At 52.7% G+C, this 21179-nt stretch overlaps 2 protein-coding genes across 2 annotated transcripts in view; one reads left to right on the top strand and one right to left on the bottom strand.

Annotated features, from left to right (window-relative positions):
* Positions 1-21179, top strand: part of SND1 (staphylococcal nuclease and tudor domain containing 1) — a 419293-nt gene that overhangs the window by 340170 nt on the left and 57944 nt on the right. The gene's annotated exons all lie outside the window — the stretch shown is intronic.
* LRRC4 (leucine rich repeat containing 4) lies at positions 16215-20026 on the bottom strand. Its single transcript, XM_082661564.1, has 2 exons — positions 19888-20026; positions 16215-19704 (listed from the first exon to the last, which is right to left on the bottom strand). The coding sequence occupies exon 2, from the start codon at positions 19602-19604 to the stop codon at positions 17643-17645; it is 1962 nt and encodes a 653-aa protein (XP_082517690.1). The 5' UTR covers positions 19605-19704; positions 19888-20026; the 3' UTR covers positions 16215-17642.

Genomic DNA, 21179 nt, shown 5'->3' with positions numbered 1-21179 from the left:
TCATGCTTTTGACTTAAGCTTCCAAATTCTTTCATAAGGGTCACACGCAAGGCCAAGAGATGAGAAAGGAAAACAGGCCGTGGCTTTGTCCTTGCCCCCTTTTCTTCTGACAGCCCAGAGTCAAGCTACTACCAGATGTTCCCCACTCTCCCAGGCAGAAAAGAAGTGAATGGCTTTGGATCTCTGGCTGAAGATCAGATCTACGGCGCTGTCACTGTCCCCACTGAACATCTGATTCAGTTGCTGAATCTGACCCTTGAGTTCCCCAGAACCTGCAGGGATTTCAAATTCCCAGGTCATCCAGGGAACACTCACCTGAGGTCCCTGTGGCACCTGAACTGTGAAAATACCTTTTCCCATAGCTCTTTCAATGCCTGTTGAGTCCACTTATTGCAATGCCATAGTATAGTGGAACAAAGCACTGGACTTGTAATCAAAAACCCCGTGTTTAAGTCCTGGCTCCTCCATTTACTGAATCTGTGACCTTGACAAGAATCACTGTACCTCCCTGGGGCTTCATCTTCCTCCATAAAAATGACTCGGCTAGACTGAATGACCCTCTGGGTGCTGAGAGGACCTAGAAAAGAGATCCAGAGAAAAGAGCCCCTCATTGCCGTGAAGCCCTACGCCTCCACTCCGTTACCCCTTCAGGTGTCAAGCCTGCATTTCAAGCACCCCTTTCCTGAGGCCACTGAGAGGCCTCACCTGTGTCTAATTACCACTGACTCACACTTGGAAGTTGTCCAGCAGCACAGACACGCCCTGAGCCAGAATGGGTGGCATGCCCCGTCCCCCCGCCAATTATTGTCATACTCCTGTGCATCTTGGGGAGTCGATGACAGTCCCCAGTGACTGTGGGGCATCCTCAGAGATGGTGTTTTAGCCTGCTGCAGAAGGCGGCGGGGGTTTCCTGGCTTAGGCAGTAGGTCCATAAAGAAAAGAAGGGTTTGGGAGCTGCCTGATGCGTGCCAACCGTCCTGGCTGGCTAGTTGTTCGCCAGCCCCCTCCTCCCAGCAGTCACTATTCGCTGCTTCAGGGATTGTCCCCAGCTGCCCAGAGCCCCTGTGTGAGCCAACACCACACAGCTCACAAAGGGCCCTGTAGCATCTCTAACTGAGGAGCTGGTGAGCAGACGCCCTCAATAGAGGTATTTTTAGCTGCAGTGATACAGCCTCATCTTTTTGCAGGATGTGTTGGGCTTTTTTTTTTAATGAAATAAGTAAGATTGAAGACTGGGGTCCCAAACCCCAGCGCCCACACCCAAGAAGTTTTGGTGCACCCCACTCACCAGAGGCCTCATTAATCCTGCCTACAGCCAGGCGCTGAGGCTCGGAGTTGGCCCAGAATGCCAGGCGGGAGAGACAGTGTGCACAGGGAGGAGAACCAGAAATAGAGCAGGCCTAATGCAGGCTGGCCTGCTGTGAGGTGCTGAGGGCCCTCTGGGCAGCTGGGAACAACTCTCCTTCCAAGCCTTTCAGACCTTTGATGGGTCTGGGGGACCGAGTGAGTGGGCCTCACAGTTAGGACAGCCTTGCCTTGAACGAGGGATTCCGTCCTGTGGCTTGCTGACTTCCTAATGCTTTCGTTTTCCTTTCCTTCATCCTGGTCTGGGACTCACCTTTTCCTTGCCTTTTTTTTTTTTATTGTATACCATGTGACGGGGGGCTGTAGGACATTCGTGGAGCTTGTGTCAGACCCCATAGAGGAGTCCTGGGGTGATGAGGCAGTGGCTCTCAGCCCCACCTGCACACTGGGATTGGGAGCTGCGGGAGGCTCTTAGGAAAGATCCTAATACCCGGGCCTCCCTGGCTTCATCAAGCGCCAGATTTTTACTTTAAGTTCTCCAGGCATATTAGGTGATAGCAAGGAATAATTTTATTAATCGTGTTAGGTGCGATAGTGGCATTGTGGTTATGTAAGAAAATGGCTGTGTTTTTTAGAGATGCATTGCTGAAGTATGGAAGGGCAAAATGACATCATGTCTGGGCTATGCTTTAAAATACTTCAGCAGAGAGAAGGGGGGATAGATGAACCAAATATGACAAGTTCAATAATTGTTGAGCCTGGATGGTTGGTGTATGGGAGTTCATGACAATTCTCTATTTTCAGTGTTTCACATTTTTCAAATTGAAAGGTTTTTCTAATAGTGAAAAAAAAGTTAATTAAAAAGCTCCCCAGGTGATTCTGATGCTCATCTCAGGTTGAGAAGCAGTGGTTTAAGAGATTAAATTTGGATCCCCACACCGTAGATCAGCTCTGATTTTGGATAACCTAAGACCTTTCAGGATGAGTTCCTACGAGTATCTGGACCCCAAACTCTTGGGTAGGTGAGGAGCAGGGTGGGCACAAAGAACAAAGCAGACCTGTGTCTGTCGTCAGAGTTCACAGTGGACGGCTGGACCGCTTTGCCTCTTGCACGCAGTGACCTCAGTGCCACCCAGCCCCGAGCGCTGTTGTGCCGTGTAGTTTGCCTGCCAGCGCTCCCACACTCCAGCCTGAGGACCTTGCTCGCCACACAGGAGATAGAAGACAGCTGCATTGTGACACATGCCACGGGGGGTCCTGATTTCCTCCGTGTTCAACACTATTCCTAGTGGGATTCTGCTGAAGCGGCAGGCGGGGGGGGGGGCGGGGCTGAAACCTGCCCCTCCCCCTGCTCCCAGGAGCCCCCGTGTTCTCAGCTCTGCGTGCAAGTCTCCTCAGTGCCTCTTCCAACTCCCAAGCAGGATTTTGCTCTGGCTGCTCAGCAGGTGGGGCAAATAGCAGCCTGCTGCAGCCACACTAAATGGAGCTCAAGCTAGAAGCTTCCGTGCTACGTTTACACAGCACAGCCTTGCTTAGGACCCTGGCTTAGCAGCTCTTTGTTCAGGGGGCTTTGCTATTTACACCTCAACGTTCAGTGCGTCTGTGTGTCGCTAAGGGAAGCTGAAGCAGAGAGTGGGCTACAGACTGCCAAGGTCAACCAGCCCGGAGCTTCACTACCCGTAGTATTTACTGAGAGCCTGGGTGCCCTCCTTCCCACTCCCAGGGGAAGCCTTGACATAGTCCTTTCAGCAAATGCCAGCTTGAGAGAAGTGCGAAGTCACCTCCTGCGCCTCTAGGAGGGCCTGGAGCAGGTCGTCCCCCCAGGGTCTGAGTCAGTATTGGTCCTGCTGCTGTCCGGGGCCTACATCCAGAATTCCAACGGGGGGACTTGCTTCCCCATAAGAACGAGCAGCCTGGGAGGCGCTCTTTGGCTGGGAGGGGGCAGAAGCTGTCCCTGACTCTGTGCTGCTCCCTGGCACATATCTCCCATCGCCACGCTCAGACCATCCATCGTAACTGTTTCCCCCGCTGTGCTGAGCTCCTCAAGGGCAAGGCCCAAGCCTTTCATGTCCGCTGTTCCCCAGTGCCTGGCACAGTGCTGGTCGCCAGACGGGCTCTAAGTAAGCGCACACATGAATAAGTGAACCACAGAAGGGCTCCGGCCGGGAGTGCCATCAGCTAAGGGTCAGAAACCTACCAGTTAAGAAAGTAGTTTCTCGTTCGTTTAGGCTTCTGAACCTAAACTGGGTGCTGATCGGGAGCCCTGCCTGAATCAGCTTGTAGAGCAGCCTATGACGAGGGAAGGCTTCTCTTCTTTTCCCACCTTCCTCAGGAATAAATGGTATTCTCTCTGTGCCTCGATTTCTCCCATTTGATATTCATGGGCCTCTGAACATCTGTCCTCTCTCCCTCCTTGCCGGGGGCTCTGAGCAGGCCGACATGTTTGTAGGAGGGTTTCCCTGTATTTTTTCAGGGCCGTCAGTCGAGTGGTACCTGGCTAGTTTTCTTGGAAGTTACTCTCCTGAACCTGAATGAAACCTCAGGACCCCTGGCTCAGCTTAAGCAAAACCATGTACAGGAGGCGCGCTTCTGGAGTTAGTGACAGGACTGTCCTGTCTGAGCACTGAGTCTTCTCCCTGCTCTCTCAAGTCTAGAGCAGAGGCTGTCATCCTGGGCGTGCCCTCGGATCACCTGGGTACATTTTGAAAATATCCAAGTGCTGTCTCCTCCATGTGTGATCTAGAGTTGGGACACTGGTATTTTTTAACAGCTCCCTCAGTGTGGGGAACATGTACTTGGGACTGACAACCACTGTCTTTTCAAAGCGTCTTCACCAGGAGGAGCTGTACGGCACTGAGCACCCCACTGCTGGCCTTCCCCCCTCACCCACCGCCACCAACCACAGGAAGGTGGAAGAGCAGAAGAGTGTCTGTCGCTCCGGGCGCCCCGTGTCGCCTCCCTTAGCTAGCTCTGACACGCAGCTGCCATCCCAGGCCGTGTGATTGACGGTGCAGGCCTACCCACACGCACACACAGAGCCCAGGGCTGCTTAACCTCGGGCCGGTGACTGGAGGGGAACAGGTGTCTGTGGACAGCGGTTCGATTTTGTTTCAGAGGGCATTAGTGAGGGAGAACAGTCCAGAGCTGTCTTTGCAATTTGTTGAAATGAAGGTTTTAAAAAAAACATCTAGCTCAAGGGATTCTCACCTGGGTTACGCCCACCAGCTCCCAGGCGTCACATCCCGCCCTGCAGTAGCAGAAGCGTCTGCCTCAGCAGTGAGAGGCAAGGCCAGACACCAGTTGAAATCCCAGACGGCGTCCTCCCCTCCCTCCATCTCTTGTCAGATATTTCAAGCTTTAAGTCCTCACTCGTGCTCTGCCTACTTGGCTGGCTGTTCTTGCACTTGAGCGGCTTGTTGGCCTGGACAGGTCCAAGCTGTCGGAGCCGTCAGGAGCTGCACCTCCCCCCTCGCGTCTCCTGTCTGAGCCAACCTTGACTCACAGTAGTGCAGACGGCCCCGGCCTTATCCAGTGACGCCCGCCACTGCCCTCCTCCTCCTGTCCTGCTTTCCCAGCGATGAAGGGGCTGGGCCAGGCCTGGCCTGCAGGTCAACCTGGGGCTGCCACGGAGACCACTCTTAGTTCATGCTCTGGCATATTCACCCAGACAACACGCTAAAAATAAATATATATATATATATATATATATATATATATATTAATCTGAACCACATAGGACAAGGGTACAGCAAGGTCTGAGTTCAGATTATGCAGGAAACACTTCCCAGCCTGCATGAGAGTGAATCTGTTTTTGCAAATAGCCTTAGTTTTACCCACTCTGCTTCCTGACTATTCCTGGGAGCTGAGAGAGAACGAGGCGAGAGCAGAAATAAGCGTTCCTTCTTTTCCTCCCCTTCTCTCCCTTTAATGTAGACTGGGCAACTTCTCTACGGCACCTCGGTTTCTCAGACCGGCTCCAGGTGCCGAAAGGTGGTGCCCTGCAACATACCACTGTAATCAGTTCATTTCCTTTCTCCTTGTCCCTCTCCAAGAGAAATGAAGTGGCAGGTGACAAATGTGAGAGGGGTCGTGGGTGACCTTGTACACGAGAAAGACATGCCGCACCAGGGCTGGCCTCACTCTGCCTTTCCCGGTGCTAGGTCCCTGCCGAGCTGCAGACGCACAGGAATAAGGGTCCCATTTAGCAGGCTCGGCCTGAGTGAGACCCGCAGCCATGCCCTCTGGCAGCAGCCTGCAGCAGGGAGGGATGCTGCGGCAGCAGGCTCGTCAGCCACCGGTACAGCTTTGGATGGGGCAATCAGCGCAGACACATTGGCTCACTCAGGTCGTCTGTAAACCTAAGGGACCCCAGCAGCTATTGGCATGCCATTGCTCCAGCAATACCAATATTCACGTGATTTACCCTGAGGCTTAGCTGCTACCCACATTATTTCCAAGAATTCTTCTCCGTTAGAGGAAACAGTCTGAGGCTGCTTCAACACAGCCCCTAAAGCCAACCCTTTTCATGCGGGAATATCAGGACTGAGATATACGGTATCTTTATTGGCACCCAAGGACCAATAACATAACTGACTAAAGACAGAGGCTGCCTGCAGAGCCTCTATCCCCCCAGTTAGAACCAGTCATTTGATGAGCATTCTCATGTCCTAGTGAACGTGAGACGGTGGATGGGATGGAATTAAGGGGGCTGAGTCCACTCCAAATATCATGGTTACCTACAGCCTAGGGTTGGGGGTCTACTCTCTTCTATCCGATTTGCTAAGTAAGGAAGAAAGATCTTTTACCCTAGTCCAGTACCTAGGAACCTTTTTGTGTCTCTAAAGCCACATGATACGTATCACCAAACTGGTCGATTTCCTGTTCTTCAGGACTGGCCCTGTTCTCTGGGGCTTCTGTCCAGCAAGGTATGTTGCTTTCTCTTCCTGCTACAGTTGCTGCTTAGCCTGTTAGCCCCAGGAAACTTATTCTCTTGGATCCATTTTCTTCTCTTCAAGTATCACCACGTTTTATCGACCTGCCTGCTTTCATTTTTGATCCACACGTCCTCGTCATTTAGAACCGCTGGACTAAGGTGACCTGTGGGCACAGTCCAGGTTCTTGACTTGGGTCCCAAGGGTCCGAAATTGACAGGATTTGTCTAAACCCTTAAAGTAACCTTTTTGTAGCCAGAAACCTTAGCAGATACACTCCCCCCCACCCCACCCCTTACCCCCAGTGACAAAGGAGCCTTGGAGCCGCTGAGCGCAGTGACTAGAGGGCAGCAGAGCTCCAGCGGGGGATGTGGGGATGCTGCCATCTCCTTCCGGCCCAGCCTCTCGTCCTGTAACAGCGGCTCAGAGGCTTGGAGGTTGGGGTAGGGAGGTTCCGCCCTCTCAACTCACTGTGGCACTGCCTGTAAACCTGCCGAGCTAGGGACCTAGAGAGCTGCCTGCACTGCCCCCATCATCTGGGTGCCTGCTTGACGCCAGGATGCCCTGGGCCCGAGGCGGCTGCATAAGTACAGCTGCAAGCTGCCCAGCTAGATTGTTCTTGTTGTCCCAGCCCAAGGCGACCTCTCAGGCTCCGTGTGTGGCATTCACTGTGACTTTAGGCATGAGAGATGGCACTGTTATCTCTGGGGGCAGGTAGGGAAAAGATTCCCCCGCTGAGTCTTCCTGGGTCTCAGTTCCAAATGGAAAAGCACAACCCTCCCCCACCCCAACCCGTCATCGTCTCCCACTCTGCACACCCGATTCTGCCTCAGGCCATTTCCCAGCCGCAGCTCTACTGGGGGCAAACTCTTTACCCTCGTGGTACTTTGTAAGCTGGAGCAGTGAGGCCCAAACTTCCAGAAGCGAGATGAGATGATCTCGTGGGGCTGACAGGAACAGCACAGCCAGCATTTGTTTTGGGTGTTGATTTCCACATATTAAATGGTTCTCGTTGCCACTGCCACTGAACTTCCTTGCCCCTGTGTGTGATGGCCAGGTTCTGTATCAACCATGAAGTCCGTGCAGGGACGGAGAGCTTTGCTGCTGTGCTCTGGCACCTGAAAACGGTTCTGTCTCCAGCACGGAGCTGCCAGTGGGGAACTGCTGAGGTGACACTCTAGAGAATCGCCAGGGAGACCCCTCCATCTCCTGCCAAGCTAAACAAACCCTGCCCTGCACGGTTCTGAATCACACCTCCCTGCAGATTCATTCCTCCTTCCCTGGCTCAGCTAGGGTACCGCCTTACGGGAAAGTCCTGGGTGTCAGCAAGAGAGACGTTTGAGGAGAAAGGAACTGATGGAGGAAGGGGGAGTGCCACTCAGTCATCTTTTAAGCAGAAAGGAAAAGGTCAGCGGAGCCACACGGGGCCTGGGCTACATCAGTGTTGACTCTGCCTTGCTGCAGCAAAGGGACCGGCTCACCGGGGCCAGCAGTGGGCACTGCCAACCCTATCCAGCTGCCAAGCACAAAGAAACGCGTGCTCTGTATACACAGATGGGTCTGCATGTCAGCATGAGCCTGTTTTTAGCCCTTGCCCAGGAAGGGCAGCCCACGATACAGTAATTTAATTAAATTTGCTTCTCTCCATGGCCCACATATTTGAAGAGGTTTGGGGGGGGAATGAATCTGGCTGAGGAACATTACCCTGCCGCTCTGGCACTGCCCCAGAGCTGAGCCGCAGTACCATAAAGGGTCTTGCCATCCTGAACACGGCCCAGGGCATCTGTCTGCACTGCAGGCTCTGTGGCCGGGCTGCCTGCTGGCACATCTGGCAAGGCAGCCTCTGGAAGCAGTGCATCTCCATCACAGGGAAGCCACTGGGGGCAAAATAAGGGGACTCCCCACCCCCTACTCAAGACCTGCTGGTAGCAGCCTCAGCAGTACTTAGAGCCACGTATTAGCTTTTTTCCCCACCATCTTCAGTGTATGAGAAGGGAGAGGGCAGGATGAGAGGACCCCACCCCTCAACTTGACACTGCAGCTTCACTTATCCCCGCAATTTCGGTGTTAGCCCACACACCTGTGCTTCTGCCCGGAAGGTGATCAGTATTTAGGGACCTGAAATTGATTCAGCTTTCATATTACCATGTTGCATATCTCAAATGCGATCAGTTTTTGTTCATTATGCCTGAGCTTAACTCGTTCCCACACACCCCACACCCCTGTGACCTCCCCCTGCCTCCCAGCCAGTGCCTGCTAGTCTTGGCATTAAGTTTATCAACTCCTCAGGAGGTGCCTAAGCTTTTACTTTCTCCTGTCTTCTCCCTCCTGTCCAGAGTGTCTGCCCTTTCATCTTATCACTAACCTCTAGCCTATCTCTCAGCCCTTTTTGTCCTAGGTCAGCAGTACCATGCCTTGGAGAGGTACATTTCTCTGGTTATCTTTCTGTCCCCCCAACAGCAGCACATCCTCCTGGCTGGTAATCTCTCCTGCATGATGATAATAGCAGCACCTCCGAGAGAAAGGGAATTTCTCTGGCATTGTTCATCTCAACACCAGCAGAACACAGGCTGTTGCTTAGGAGTGGGAATCATTAGAGTCAGGCCATTATTGGAGGGGACCAGTCTCTAGGGGAGCTAGCAGAAATTACTGCTCCTTAATAGACGGAAACTCATTTGCTCAAAGCCCCCACCCTCCTCTTTATTTCTCTGCATTCTCCACCTCCCCTCTCTTCCCAGCTTTGAAGTTGAGAAGAGAGGTAACTCCACCCGATCCAAGATGGCAAATTTCTGCTAAATTAACTTGGTTAAAAGAGATCCTTGGCTGTAAGCGGCTGTCTTTTAGAATGTTTCTACTAGGACTTCACTTGAAACCATCATGAAGGAGATAGATTCTAATTAAATATATGGGATAAAATCCTAGGCAGGGCCACTCCGTTTCCCAAGAGGGGATTTGTTGAGATGGGGGAAGAGGAGACGTTTACTAGCTGCAGGCCCCGAGTCAGCCTGGGCTGCCTGAGCTTTCCCTGTGAGGGTCTCCTTGCTTACAGTACCAGGGAAGGTAGAAGCAGAACTCTAGACGTCCCTGCTTCTCCAGTGGTCCACTTGACCTTGAACGGACCTCTGACATGATTGAGCTTCTGCAAAACTTCCTTTCACAGGGATACCTGTTCTTTACAGCTCTTCACTTTTATAGGGATGGGGAGGGCGGCCTCAGCCACAAGTGCTCCTTCTAATTTGTTAGCTGTTTGGGCAGCCATCAGAACTCCCATGCCCTGGAACACTCATGGCTGAAGAGAAAGGAAAAGTTGCCTGATTTTTCAGCTCTAGCTGTTTGAGTGAAGTCAGGAATGGGCACCATCTGGCTGACAGCATTAAGCACAGATAAAGTACTGGCCTGAAAGGCCTTTCCCTTCTTTCCCTCCCTCCCTGGAAGCAAAGGGTGAGGGACTGCACCAAATTGCAAACTCCAGGGGGCACTAATCACTTTGTAGCTTCTGTCAGTGGCGCCCCCTGGAGTTGTAAGTCGCAGTGGCCCTGCCGGTGCTAGGCTGAGAACCCAGAGACCTGGTCTCTGCATTACCAGCTAGCGGGCACTGGCAGTCACATCCCCCCGGGCTTCGTTTTCCTCACAAATAAAATGAGAGGGTTCAACTAGATTTTCTGAATTAACTCGGAAGCTCCCTTCACTGTCTCCACATTCCTGAAGTTAGAAGCTGTAAACCATCATTCTGTCCTCAGTGACCATTGCCATTCCAAGGTCGACCAGCAGTGAGAACACACTGTGGAGCTGCCCTCAGCTGATATGATACCACTCACTGGTCAGAGCAGATGTGGACTTAAAACAGGAAGGTGGAAGAGGAATTAAAGGGAAAGCTACCCTGCAGACCAACGAGCTGAAACCAGAGGCACATGGAATAGGCCAATTCCGTGTGGTGTTTGTGCTTCTCTGTGGCTTCAGAACCTTTTTTCCTCAGACACAAGCATACGACACATCCGGTAGTTCCTGTCGCTTCCCTCACAAGGGAAACAAAATGAAATGCAAACATGTTTTGAGCTATCTCAGTCTTGCCATATCCCTCTAAGTCTCCTCTCCCCATTCCTAATTTGAAGATTGTCTTCCCTTCCCCTGGTTCCTTTAGCAGTCTCTTCCTTGGCCCTCCCTCCTATCTTACTCCAGACTTCCCCAATTCATCTCCTTAAGAGATGAATTGGAAGAATATGCTGTCATGTCAGAAGGAAGCCAGTGTCAATTCACACAGGCAAACGCTAATAGGATAAAGTATTATCCGACTTCCTTTAAGTCCAGAAATTAAGTCGTCTTGCAGTGGTAATAGATTATAACTGTATCCACTGCAGCTGGTGGGCTGCAGGAATAGGCTGTTAGCATGAGGCCTGGCCTCCATTCCTGGGACTGTGATGGGCCTGTTGTGAGGGGTGCGCTGTGTGTTCCTACAAACACAGCGGCACTATCCAGGGAACTGCCTACAGCTGATTCAGTTCACCTCCAGGGTGGAGCCTGAGTGGGAGGACCTGTATGAATGTTCTTAATGAACCTGGGTGAGCGGGTAGGGCCTTGAAGCCTGGGAAGAAGTAGCCCGAGGCCAGGAAACCAAACTTTGCACAGGAAACAGTTAGTGTGTGAAAGCACCTCTCCCTCATCTTTGCTGACTCATTGAGCGGGTAGAGTGGCTTATCTGGTAACTAAATGAGCACCTGCACAGACAGAGAAACCAGGATTGAGACCTTATTAAAGAAATGTAAGGGACTACAGATTAAGGACTTGCCTTGGGAGAGGAAGCAGAACTGTTAGAAGGAAGAAAGAGCCATCAGGCTTCTAGAATGGAAGGATCTTGCGGGATATCATAGGTCCTATCATGGCAGACGGCTGTACGCAAATGGGAATTATGGGGGGGGGGGGGAGTCTGATAGGAGAATTAACGGGGGGGTGCTTTTTATTAATGGGAGATATAAGAAGGTGGGTGGATATTAAAGAAGCAAGTAGATCAAGGGCTGTTCCTTTGGTATTTGGTAATTAATCTAAACTTCAGTAATTGCTCTAGTATTGTTCCTAGGCACACAGGATGGATGAACCCGGAAGGCCAAGTACTACTTTGGTCCATCCAGTCCCCACACCTGGCATTAGAGTAGCCTGTCATCTCAGCGCCTCCCTGCTGTAGGTTTCAGAGTCTTTACCAGGATAAGCTAGAGAAGACAGCGCCATCCTCTCAGATGCTTAACTTCCTTTGCCAGGAGAGCCTCTCCGTGGGCTCTCCCCCACGGGCCCAGGCCTGACCTTTCTGACTCACTGCCAGGGTCCATGTGCACTGAACTCAACAGTCGTCATTATTTTTATGGGAAAACACGATTTATATAACACTCTTTTCGTGGATAAACAGTGAGCTGCACCCTCTCCTCTCCTCTCCCCCCATGACTGTGCCTTCACAGAAATGAGGGAGGCCCTGAGGGAGCCCATCAGGATCAGAATTTGATTACAGCCCTGAGGGTGGGGTTGCCCCCCCCACCCTTGCCAAGCAGTGGACAGCCTCCAGCATCGGGAACAGGACTGTCGTGGGCAGGTGGTTTGGCCCAAGTACTGACAGCAAAGCTGGCATGTTCCAGAGGATGAAACCTGTGATCATCCTAAAATCTAATTCTAGCCTCTCATTAGGAAATCAAATGCATTTTTTCTTAGGCTTCTCTTGGAAAGTTGATCTCCCTGCTTTTCTTCTGCTCTGTTCCGTGCCATGAATATCGCTACCGGCCCTCCCCCCGGCCAGGGTCCAGCCAGCCTCCTGCTTGCTAGGGCAGAGGAATCTCCCTGGCTCTCCTCCCTAACTGCATTGCAGCCCCTTAGCCTGTGCATCTGCCATACAGCTCCATCCTGCTCTCACCTGCTCAAATTATGGTGCTTTTTCCTGCCTTTCTTTCCTTCAAGCCCTCCAATACTGCTTTGAAGCCCCAGCAGCCCTCTCTGTGCTCCCTTCTCCTTCCTGGTGCCTCCGTGGGCCCACCTCCCTTGGCAAAGCACCCTGATAAGGAAACAGGGCGAGGTGACGAGACACTGGGAAGCTCACCCTCCTGGTAAAGGACCAGGACTTTTAGTAGGTGCTTCCTGTCCCAGCCCTCATCTTGTGCACCTCCAGCAGCAGCAGCTTTCCTTTCTCCTGACCCACCATAAGAAAAGGTAATCCGTTCCTGGCCTAAGACAGTGCCTTGGGCCATCTAAAGAGCTAGATTAAAGAACAGAGCACAAGGCAGTGTTTTCCTGGGAAGAAAAGTGCACCCCATCTTTCCCACAGTGTTTGGGCTTGTAGATGGTGCTGTCGTGCTGCCCAGGACTTCTGGATAATTAATTAGCCTTCCTCTTTAGAGTAGCTCAGTAGGCATGTTCTCTCTTTGGACATGGATGAGGTTCAAGAATAGAGGTGGTGATGGGGGCTAGTCAGTTGGTCTGTCCCCTGATCGTCAAATTTCAATTCCTACAACAACTACGGAGTAGTGAGGTAGATACCAATATTATGCCCATTTTACAGATGAGGAAAATGAGTATTTGTCCAAAGTCACATAACTAGTAAGCGATAGAGCTGGGATTCAACCCAGGAAGACTGGCTTCAGAGTCCACACTTGTAAGCACTATGCTATATTGCTTTGCAGATATGTATATTTCACTGAAGGTTCCTGAAGCCTTTATCCCTGCTCCAAGAAGCAATTTACTTCATCTCAATTTAAAGCAAAGATGAAAACAACCTTAATCCACTACCCAAACCATTCTTCCCCCCTCCGGGGAAAAGGGTGCTTTCTGAATGGACGGAAACCAAGAGAGGTGCTTTGAGCCAAAAGCTGCCTTGCAGTTTAGCTGAGGCAGGATTTAGAAATGGCGTGAACGGTGCCTGCATTAGCCGATGGCACGGAGTGCTGAGTGCCAGCAGAGGAGATAAAATCAGACATATGTTTGGATATAAATGTTCTCTCTCTTTTTCTTCTCTAATTTTAAGCCCTTGCTGCTTTGTTGCAGTAAAATGTTGAAGCCTTAATTGTGGGCTCTGGCCCCCTAAGGTAGTAGCCTGGGCTGAGTAAGGCCCACTTAGCCTTCTCTTAATCTCTACCCATCTCCACCATTAACGGCATGGACTCTGCATCTCTTCCCCATTAATAGGCATTGTCTTCAAGGGACTCTTTACTAGGCTGCTGCCCTCCCCCCACCAGCCCCCCCCCCCCCCGGTCCCAAAAAGTTGCTAGCTACAGTACATGTTAACAGCCATGATAGAGCGGATGTCCCTAGGCCTTAGAAACTAGCCTGTCTGCTCTATCTTCACTGATAGTAGAATGCAGCTTTACACCAAAGAGTGATAAAAGGCCCTAGAACAAATTGTGGGAGTGGCGACCAGATCATGATTTTAGAGCTGGGGCCAGGGTAGATGCAATGGAGGAGAGGAGTTAAAGAGCCCCCGCCTCCCCAAATAGTCTCATTGTTCAGCCAAATAAGCAGAAACCACTCCGCTGGGGAGAAGTTGCCCTTGAGAGGTGCTCTAAGGCCTCTGTCAGTCCTTTACTCTGCAAGCTTCCAAGGCTAAGGCTGGGAGAAGGCCAGTCCATCGTTCCCACTGTGAGCACCCTGCCTTGTCTACTTCACCTTTTCCCTAGCAGCCGCTGCCCTCTGTGGGATCCCGTGGTTTCTGCCTGCCATTGAACCTAAGAATCAGGAAGCTGTTAGGTATAGTCCTGAGAATCCAACTCCTTAGTCAGCACACGTGGCCCTTGGGCCACCTCTGGGGCCCCTGTGGTCCGAATTCTGCTCAGGCCCCGGAGGGCAGTAGAGCTGGTTCTGAAGGAGACTGGACAGCTCCAAGAGGAGGGAGAAGAGAACACAGCAATAGCTATAGGAAGGCCCCATTTTCACTGCATATTGGCCAGGAAAGAGAGATGTTCTTGAGAGCCAGTAAGAGCCTTTATGAGAAAGCACATTGGTTTGGGTAGTCAAGAGACCTGGGTTTCAGTCCCAGCTCTTCCACTAATTAGCAGTGCGACCTTGGACTGTATCTTTCAGTTTCTCTGGGGCTCGGTCTCCTTGACTGTAAAATGTGAAGGGATTAGACTACATGGTTTTTCACGGCCTTTAAAAAATTCTGTGATGAAAAGTCTCTAACTCCATATAATCAGCGGCAGTCTTTTCCCTGTAACGTGTTGCTATGACTCCCCTCCCGAAGAGCTGCCAACCCGTGTTCCGTTCTCAGGTAACAAACCCTACAGCTTGGCCAGGCCGAGGATGAGTCACCCGCCCAGCATTAAAGGCTGCACTTTCGGTGCTCGTGGGACTCCTCTCTGAAAAGTTGTCCCAAGTGTCTGCTACAAAGGAGGGTGTACCCGACATCACGGCAGAGGAGAGTTGCCACTCTAAATGCTGAACCGGTGCCCAGGTCAGGGAGTAGGCCCAGTGGGGAAAGGAACTCCCCTTGCAGCTCTAAGGACACTCATACCCAGGACCATATTCTCTCTCCCCCAGGAACGTCCTTTGAGGTTCCTTCTGGAAAGCACTTCTCCCTCAGATTCCAAGACCTGAATATGCCCCACCCCCAGGACAAGTGCATTTGTTCATAGGACTCTTCCCCAGGAATGTTTTAGGCCCATTTCTTCCCCTCTCCCCTCAGATCTTTGTTCAGCCCCAGAGGCTTTGTCATTCCACAGCTACTGCATAGTTCCCTGGCCGCCCAGATAGCTGTCAAAAGAGGAGGGGTGTAGGGAAACGGGCTCCACATCCTCTATTTCTGAAGCAGCTCCTTCCTTCACAGTTGCCTCTGAATGTGTACCCAAGAAGCTGTTCTAAACAGCCTGAGCTGTGTCTTATGGCACTAGGAAAGGGGGTGACTTCTTGCATTTTTCAACTGGTCCTCGCCAAGTCCCACCCTTTTCTCGGCTGCAGCTTTCTCTTTTTACTGGGGGTAGGGTACTAAAGGACGGGCGGAGGAACATATCATTGTAGCCTAGAGACATGAATGGCAGTTTCTAAAAGTGTGAGCCCATGCATACACACTGCCACAAACACCGACACCCAGAAATGTTGTGTATGTGAAATACACAAACACACAGAGGAGGATTAAGAATTGGCCCTTTCTTAGCCAACTGCTGCAAAGTGCTGCCTGCCTCTCTCTGTCTTCAGCGCCAGGGAGATGACACCCACTCAGTCCCGATTCCCTGCACTCGTATAAATACTAGTGCTGAAGAGACGCAGGGTCCCAGTTCAGGCAGCCTGCCTGGACCACGTCCCTCGGCTACACATCAGGAGATCAATACCCACCACCACCAAGACACGTTTGACTGACTATTCAGCACCCAGAGAACAGAAGCAACACCGCCTGTGGGATCTTTAAGCACAACAACATTATTGCAGTGCTCTTAAATCCAGGTCCCCCGGGGTCCCCGTGTAGAGCTGGTGCTGCCTGACCAGCAGCTTCTGCTGAGGTGGCGTTTAACTCCTGGCCGGGTCCCAGGAGCTGAGGCTGACCCATTTCCCCCGCTTTTCCAGGGCACAGGGAACTCAGTTCTACCCCCCAACAGAGCCAGGGACTAACACACTTAGCTTGTGAGCGGTGCACTAGTATCGGGGTGCTTTTATTTAAGCTAAGGAAAAGTGGCTGACAGCTTTAGCGTGTTCCCATACTTCAAAGAAATGGAAGATTGTCCTCCCCTCCCCTTTTTTTTCTTTAAATAGAAATTATTTGGTCAGTGCTCATAAGAAGCTATAGGTTCAGGGTCTTACTCAATTTAACCCTTTGGGGACACTGAATTAAAAATTGAACAATATTTATTAAAATACAAAAATACACTTTTCTCACGTTACAATCAGTGGCATTTCCCCCCCACACCCCACCCCCTTTCAAATCTGAACCCTTTATTTCCTTTTAAAGCTAAAATAATAAATGAAAGAAGTTACATCATTAAATGGACCAGAATAACAGGGATCTCTGCCTTCCCCACCCACGCCCGCCCTTTCTCGTCCCCCTCCTCCTGAGGTAGCTCTGGGAGAGGGAAGCATTTCCCCCCATTGTGCTACATTCAACAGGACTCCATGCCACACTCATTCTGTGTGTATCACTTTGTTTTAACTGGATTTCACATCTTTTTTGTGAACCATCCTGGTGAGGAAAGGCTTCATCACTTTCAATGAGCCTGTGCCCTTTTTGTCTCTCCTCTTTCTTCTCTACTCATGTCCTGCCCCCTCCCCATCACCACAACCAGTTGACATCAGCAGTAATAATCCCTAATGAATCAGCATTTAGAATAGTCACCAAATCACAAGCATGAGAAAAGCTTCCACTCCCCCAAGCTTCCCACTCCCAGCCTCTCCCCCCTTGTCCACCTTAAACCAATCCTTTAAAAAAAAAAAAAATCATCAAATGCATCACTGTCTACAATCATTTGTCAGATACCAGGAACAACAGGTGGACATGGCACAATGCTGAGTTATGGCCTCCTGCGAATACCTTCTCTCTGCCTCTGCTCTCCCTTCCCATCCCCCTTTGGTACCACGCCCCCCTGCCCCCCCAGGGGCCACCTCCTTCTCCTGGGAAGCCCTGAATAGACACATGCCTTGCACAGAGTGGGTTAAGCCCAACTGCAGGAATCTGGTGCAATGTGAAAGCGCTTGACTGACAGCTACGCCAGCTCCCTTCCTTCTCTGCTCCTTCCCGAAGCCCTCTGTCAGGCGGGTCACGCTGTGTCCCACTGCACAAACCAAGAAGACTTGTGCACAGGGATGCACATACTCGGTCCCTTAAGGTTTCAGTTGAATTTTGGTGGTTTTCCTGTTTAAACTACATTTTACAGGTCTGTCTTTCCCTTGGCCTCTGAAGAAAAAATTATTGCCTCTCAACATTTTAAGCACAGTACAAATTCTTAGTGCTCTTTTTCGTTTGTTTGTATTCTTTGTTTAAATAAGATAAATCTGCAAAGACAGCTCTCAGCCTAAGAAAGATGTCTAGAGAAATGGGTATTCCTGTGTCCTATGAAGCATCTTCTAAAAAATGACAGTTCAGTCTACCCTCCACCCCTCAGCAGCCCACACCCTAACTCTTTAGGGATATTGGTTGGTGTTTTAGTTTGTTTTATTTTAGCAGTTTCAACCCTATACCAGAAATCTCTCCTGGCAGCACAGCAGACTGACTTGTGGCTTCTATCCCACAACATTCCCAAGGTCCCCCACCCCCTTTAAATAGAACTTACAAGTTAGAAAATAGTTTTGTTTTGATTTTTCTTTTTAAATTTTAATATAATCTGTTTCTTTTACCAGCCCATAGATTTAATATATAAGCATATACAAGAAAAAGTCTCTCCCCACTCTGTACAAAAGTTGCTGTCTTTTGTGTGTGTGTGCATTCTATTGCATTTTATAAGTTTGGGGGGGGAGTCATATTTGAGTTTCCTGTACCTTGTCCTTGGTATGGGTCTGAATGATATAAGGTTCAGAGATAGTAGTGACTGTGGGGTGCAGAGAGTTCCCCAGACTGTTTTCTGTCCAGTGGGCCCCATGTGCTGGTTTGTAGGTGTTGTAGTTAATATGGTCATGAATTGTGGGCAGCACGACTGCCCCCTCACCTGATACACCGGATGGAGCTGCTGCTGCTGCTGCTGCAGATGCCGCCGCTGGGATGTCTTCATCCACCTGGATAATCTCAACAGTCCGGGCAGCTGTGACTGTACTCCTCTGCTGGTGCCGCTTGCGAAGTTTATAGAAGACAATCAACATGGCAGCAGCTAGCAGAGTCACTGCCACGAAGCAGCCAATGATGATCTTGGTGGTCTTCATGACTTCATCCAGGCTGGTCTGCATCTTATCATTGGTGTCCGTCGCGGTTACCGCCACCTGCTTGGGCACACGGGTGGTCTGAATGAGCACCGTGGTAGAGGTGGTATATGCCGGCTGGTAACCAGTGGACGTAGTAGGAACGGGCTTGTACTTCCGTGTTGTATCCTCAGGCGAGATCTCAGTGGTCTCCACTGTGACAGTCGTGAAGAAGCTGTAGTTGGAGGTGTTGAGCTCGGCCGTGCTCACGTTGAGGTAGGCCGAGGCATTGGAGTTGCCCGCCACGTTGGTCACCATGCATGTGTATACCCCAGTGTCTGAGAGCAGCACATGGGAAAAGTTCAAGGTGCCGTCGTTGAGGACAGAGATCCGTGGGTGGCGGGAGGCGTGGCTGAGCACTGTCCCATTGGGCAGCAGCCACTTCACGGAGGACATGGGGGGAGTCCGACACTTAAGTTCTGCCATTCGACCCTCAGAGATATTGAGGTCCCGAGGTGCATCCATGATGAAGGGGGCAGAGCACTGGAAGGAGGCCTGGTCCACCTCCACCAGGTAGCGGCCTCGCATGTGCAAGGGAGCATGACAGCGGCCACAGCAGGTGGAATTGGTGGGTATGTACTCTCGAAGCCACCAGGCTAGCCACAGAATGTCACAATCACAGTTCCAAGGATTGTGGTGTAGGTGCAACTCCACCAGGTACCTCAGTGGGGTGAAGAGGTCATGGGGCAAAGAAGAGAGGTTATTGTGGGCCAAGTTGAGTTCCACCAGGGAGGCCAGCCCATCAAAAGCATTCCGCTCGATCAAGCTGACCTGTGAGTTCATGACCCACAGCTTCTTGAGGGAGCTCAGGCCATGGAAGGAGCCAGGCCTGATCTCAGGGAAGTGGTTTCCTGACATCTCCAGCTCCTCCAGCCCCACCAGGGGGGTGAGGTTGGGCATATCTTTAATGTTGCACATGCCCAAGTTCAGGTACTTGAGGTTGAACAGTCCCTCAAAAGCCCCCTCCGAGATGTACTCTAGCTTCTTGAGCTCCCCCAAGTCCAGGCGCATGAGGGAGGGCACCCGGTTGAAGGCGTAAGAGGGGATGCTTTCTATGGGGTTGTTGCGCAGCCAGAGCTCCCGCAGCTTGGACAGGTATTCGAAGGCCCCGCTCGGGATGACTGTCAGCCAGTTGTCAAACAGCTCCAGGGTGTTGAGGCTGGCCAGGCCGTTGAAGGCCCCCACCTCGATCTGCCGGATGGAGTTCCTGCCCAGCTGCAGGACCTCCAGGTGGTGGAGGTGGCGGAAGGTGTCAGCCTGGATCATCTGGATGTTGTTTTCCATGAGGTTGAGGTACCGGGTGTTGGAAGGAATACCCTGAGGGACCTCGGAGAGGCCCCGGCGGGTGCACACCACCTTGCTGAACTGGTTACTGCACGAGCAGACAGACGGGCAGTTCTGGGGCCCGGCGGAGGCGGCAGCAGCGATGGCTGCACACAGAATCCACACTTGCGCCGTGAGGTAGACGACGGGGAGCAGGACGGCATTCCAGGTGTGGTGCACAGTTACCTGCCACAAGAGCTTCATGGTGTGGCACGTTCATAATTCACCACCGCCTGGGATTTTGGCTCGGAAAGGAGAACCAGCCCTACCCCGGCTTAAGTGAGCTAGGAGCTCCTCTTTCCATCTGGAGAAGGAGGTGGGGAGGGGGCGATTAGAGAGACGGAGCAGATCGGCCGGAAAAAAAAAATCATGCCAAACTAGAGTGGCCCCTCGTCTACCAGCCCCCCCTCGAGGCCAGCCCTCGGAAAGCTGGGACTTTCTCTCCCCCTTTGCGACCATCCCCACCCAGTCATTCTCTCTCACCTACCTCGGAAGGAAGGAAGGGAGGGAAGAACTGGCGCGGTGTCCTTAAGCGTTCGCCGCCGGAGCTGGCCACCTCGTTCCCATTCTCACTTCTTAGTTTTAATTAACAAAAGGGGGAAGTAGAGGGGGCGGGGAGGGCAGAGGGGAGGGGAGGGGTGGGGGAGACAAAATGGCTTCTAGTAAATCCGGAGCCGGCTAGCGGAGCCGCGGAGTTGAGGCGCGCCGGGAGAGCCGAAGCCCGGCGGGCTATGCAGGTGCATGCCCCCCCCTCAGCCCGAGGCGGGGCGCCACCAGCGCTTCCCGGCTTTGTCCTTGGACCCTGGCCCCGGCTCGCACCAGCCGAGGAGGAAGCCGCTTCATCGCCGGAGTGTGCCTCCGGCGCCCCCCGCCCGCTCCGGGGCTGCCACCCGGCGGGGAGTGAGGGGGCGCCCCGCAGCCTCCCAGGCCGCGCTCGCTGCCGAAGCTGCCGCCGCGCTGGCCCCTCTCCTTGTGTCGGCCGCTCCCGGCCCGAGGCAGCTGATGCAGTCGTTCGCTCGCGGTGCTGCGAGAGTTAAGAGGAGGTGTTCGCCGGTCTTTCGCCCCCCCCCCCCGCCCGCCCTCCGACACACACCCCCTTCTCTCCTCGTCTCTTCTCTTAAGGGTTAAAAAGACAAAAACTGGGCTCCGTTTCCCAGTCCGCCGGCTGCTGGTGCGAGGAGCAGTAATCCGTCCAGCCCCCCGAGGGGCAGCGGCGTGGAGGCAGCGCCGGGACCTGGTCTGCCGGCCAGAGGAGCGCGCGACGGCCGGGTCGCCCCGCGCCGCAGGCCCCTTCGGGGAGTCCGGGGGCGGCTGCAGCCCCCGGAGGCGCGGAATCGCCCGCCGCAGCCGGGCCGCCGGCGTGCCGCCGGATCTGGCTTTGTGCAGAGGGAGCGAGTTCAGGGCTCCGGCCCCCGGCGCCTTCAGCGGCTGCGCTGCCCGCGGACTGCTGCAGCGGCCCCGGCGCTGGCGGCGGCGGCGTGAGCAGCGGGGGTCGCGGCTGCGGGGAACGCTCCGGAGCCCGGGAACATGGTCCCCACTCGCTAGCAGCGGCGGCGGCGGCGGCAGCAGCAGCAGCAGCAGCGGGGCCCCTGTGCACGGCGCCCACCGTCTCCTCCTCGCGCCAGGCTCGCGGTGTTGCAGGCAGCAGCCACGCAGACTGCTCTCTCATCCTTTTGTCCTTCAGTCAGAACGTGAATGTACTGCTGACGCATACTGTTCTGAGGAGAGAAGATTAGCGTGATGCAGTGCTCTTATGTATTAACACCGCTCCCCCTCCGC

Source organism: Grampus griseus (assembly GCF_964374135.1).
Source record: "Grampus griseus genome assembly, chromosome: 9".
NCBI lineage: Eukaryota > Metazoa > Chordata > Mammalia > Artiodactyla > Delphinidae > Grampus > Grampus griseus.
Note: the sequence above shows the minus strand (reverse complement) of the source record. Positions and strands in the feature narration are given on the sequence as shown.

Bases quoted from the DNA above. Each gene is read 5' to 3' on its own strand.
- LRRC4 (XM_082661564.1), bottom strand. From the start codon at position 19,604: ATGAAGCTCTTGTGGCAGGTAACTGTGCACCACACCTGGAATGCCGTC.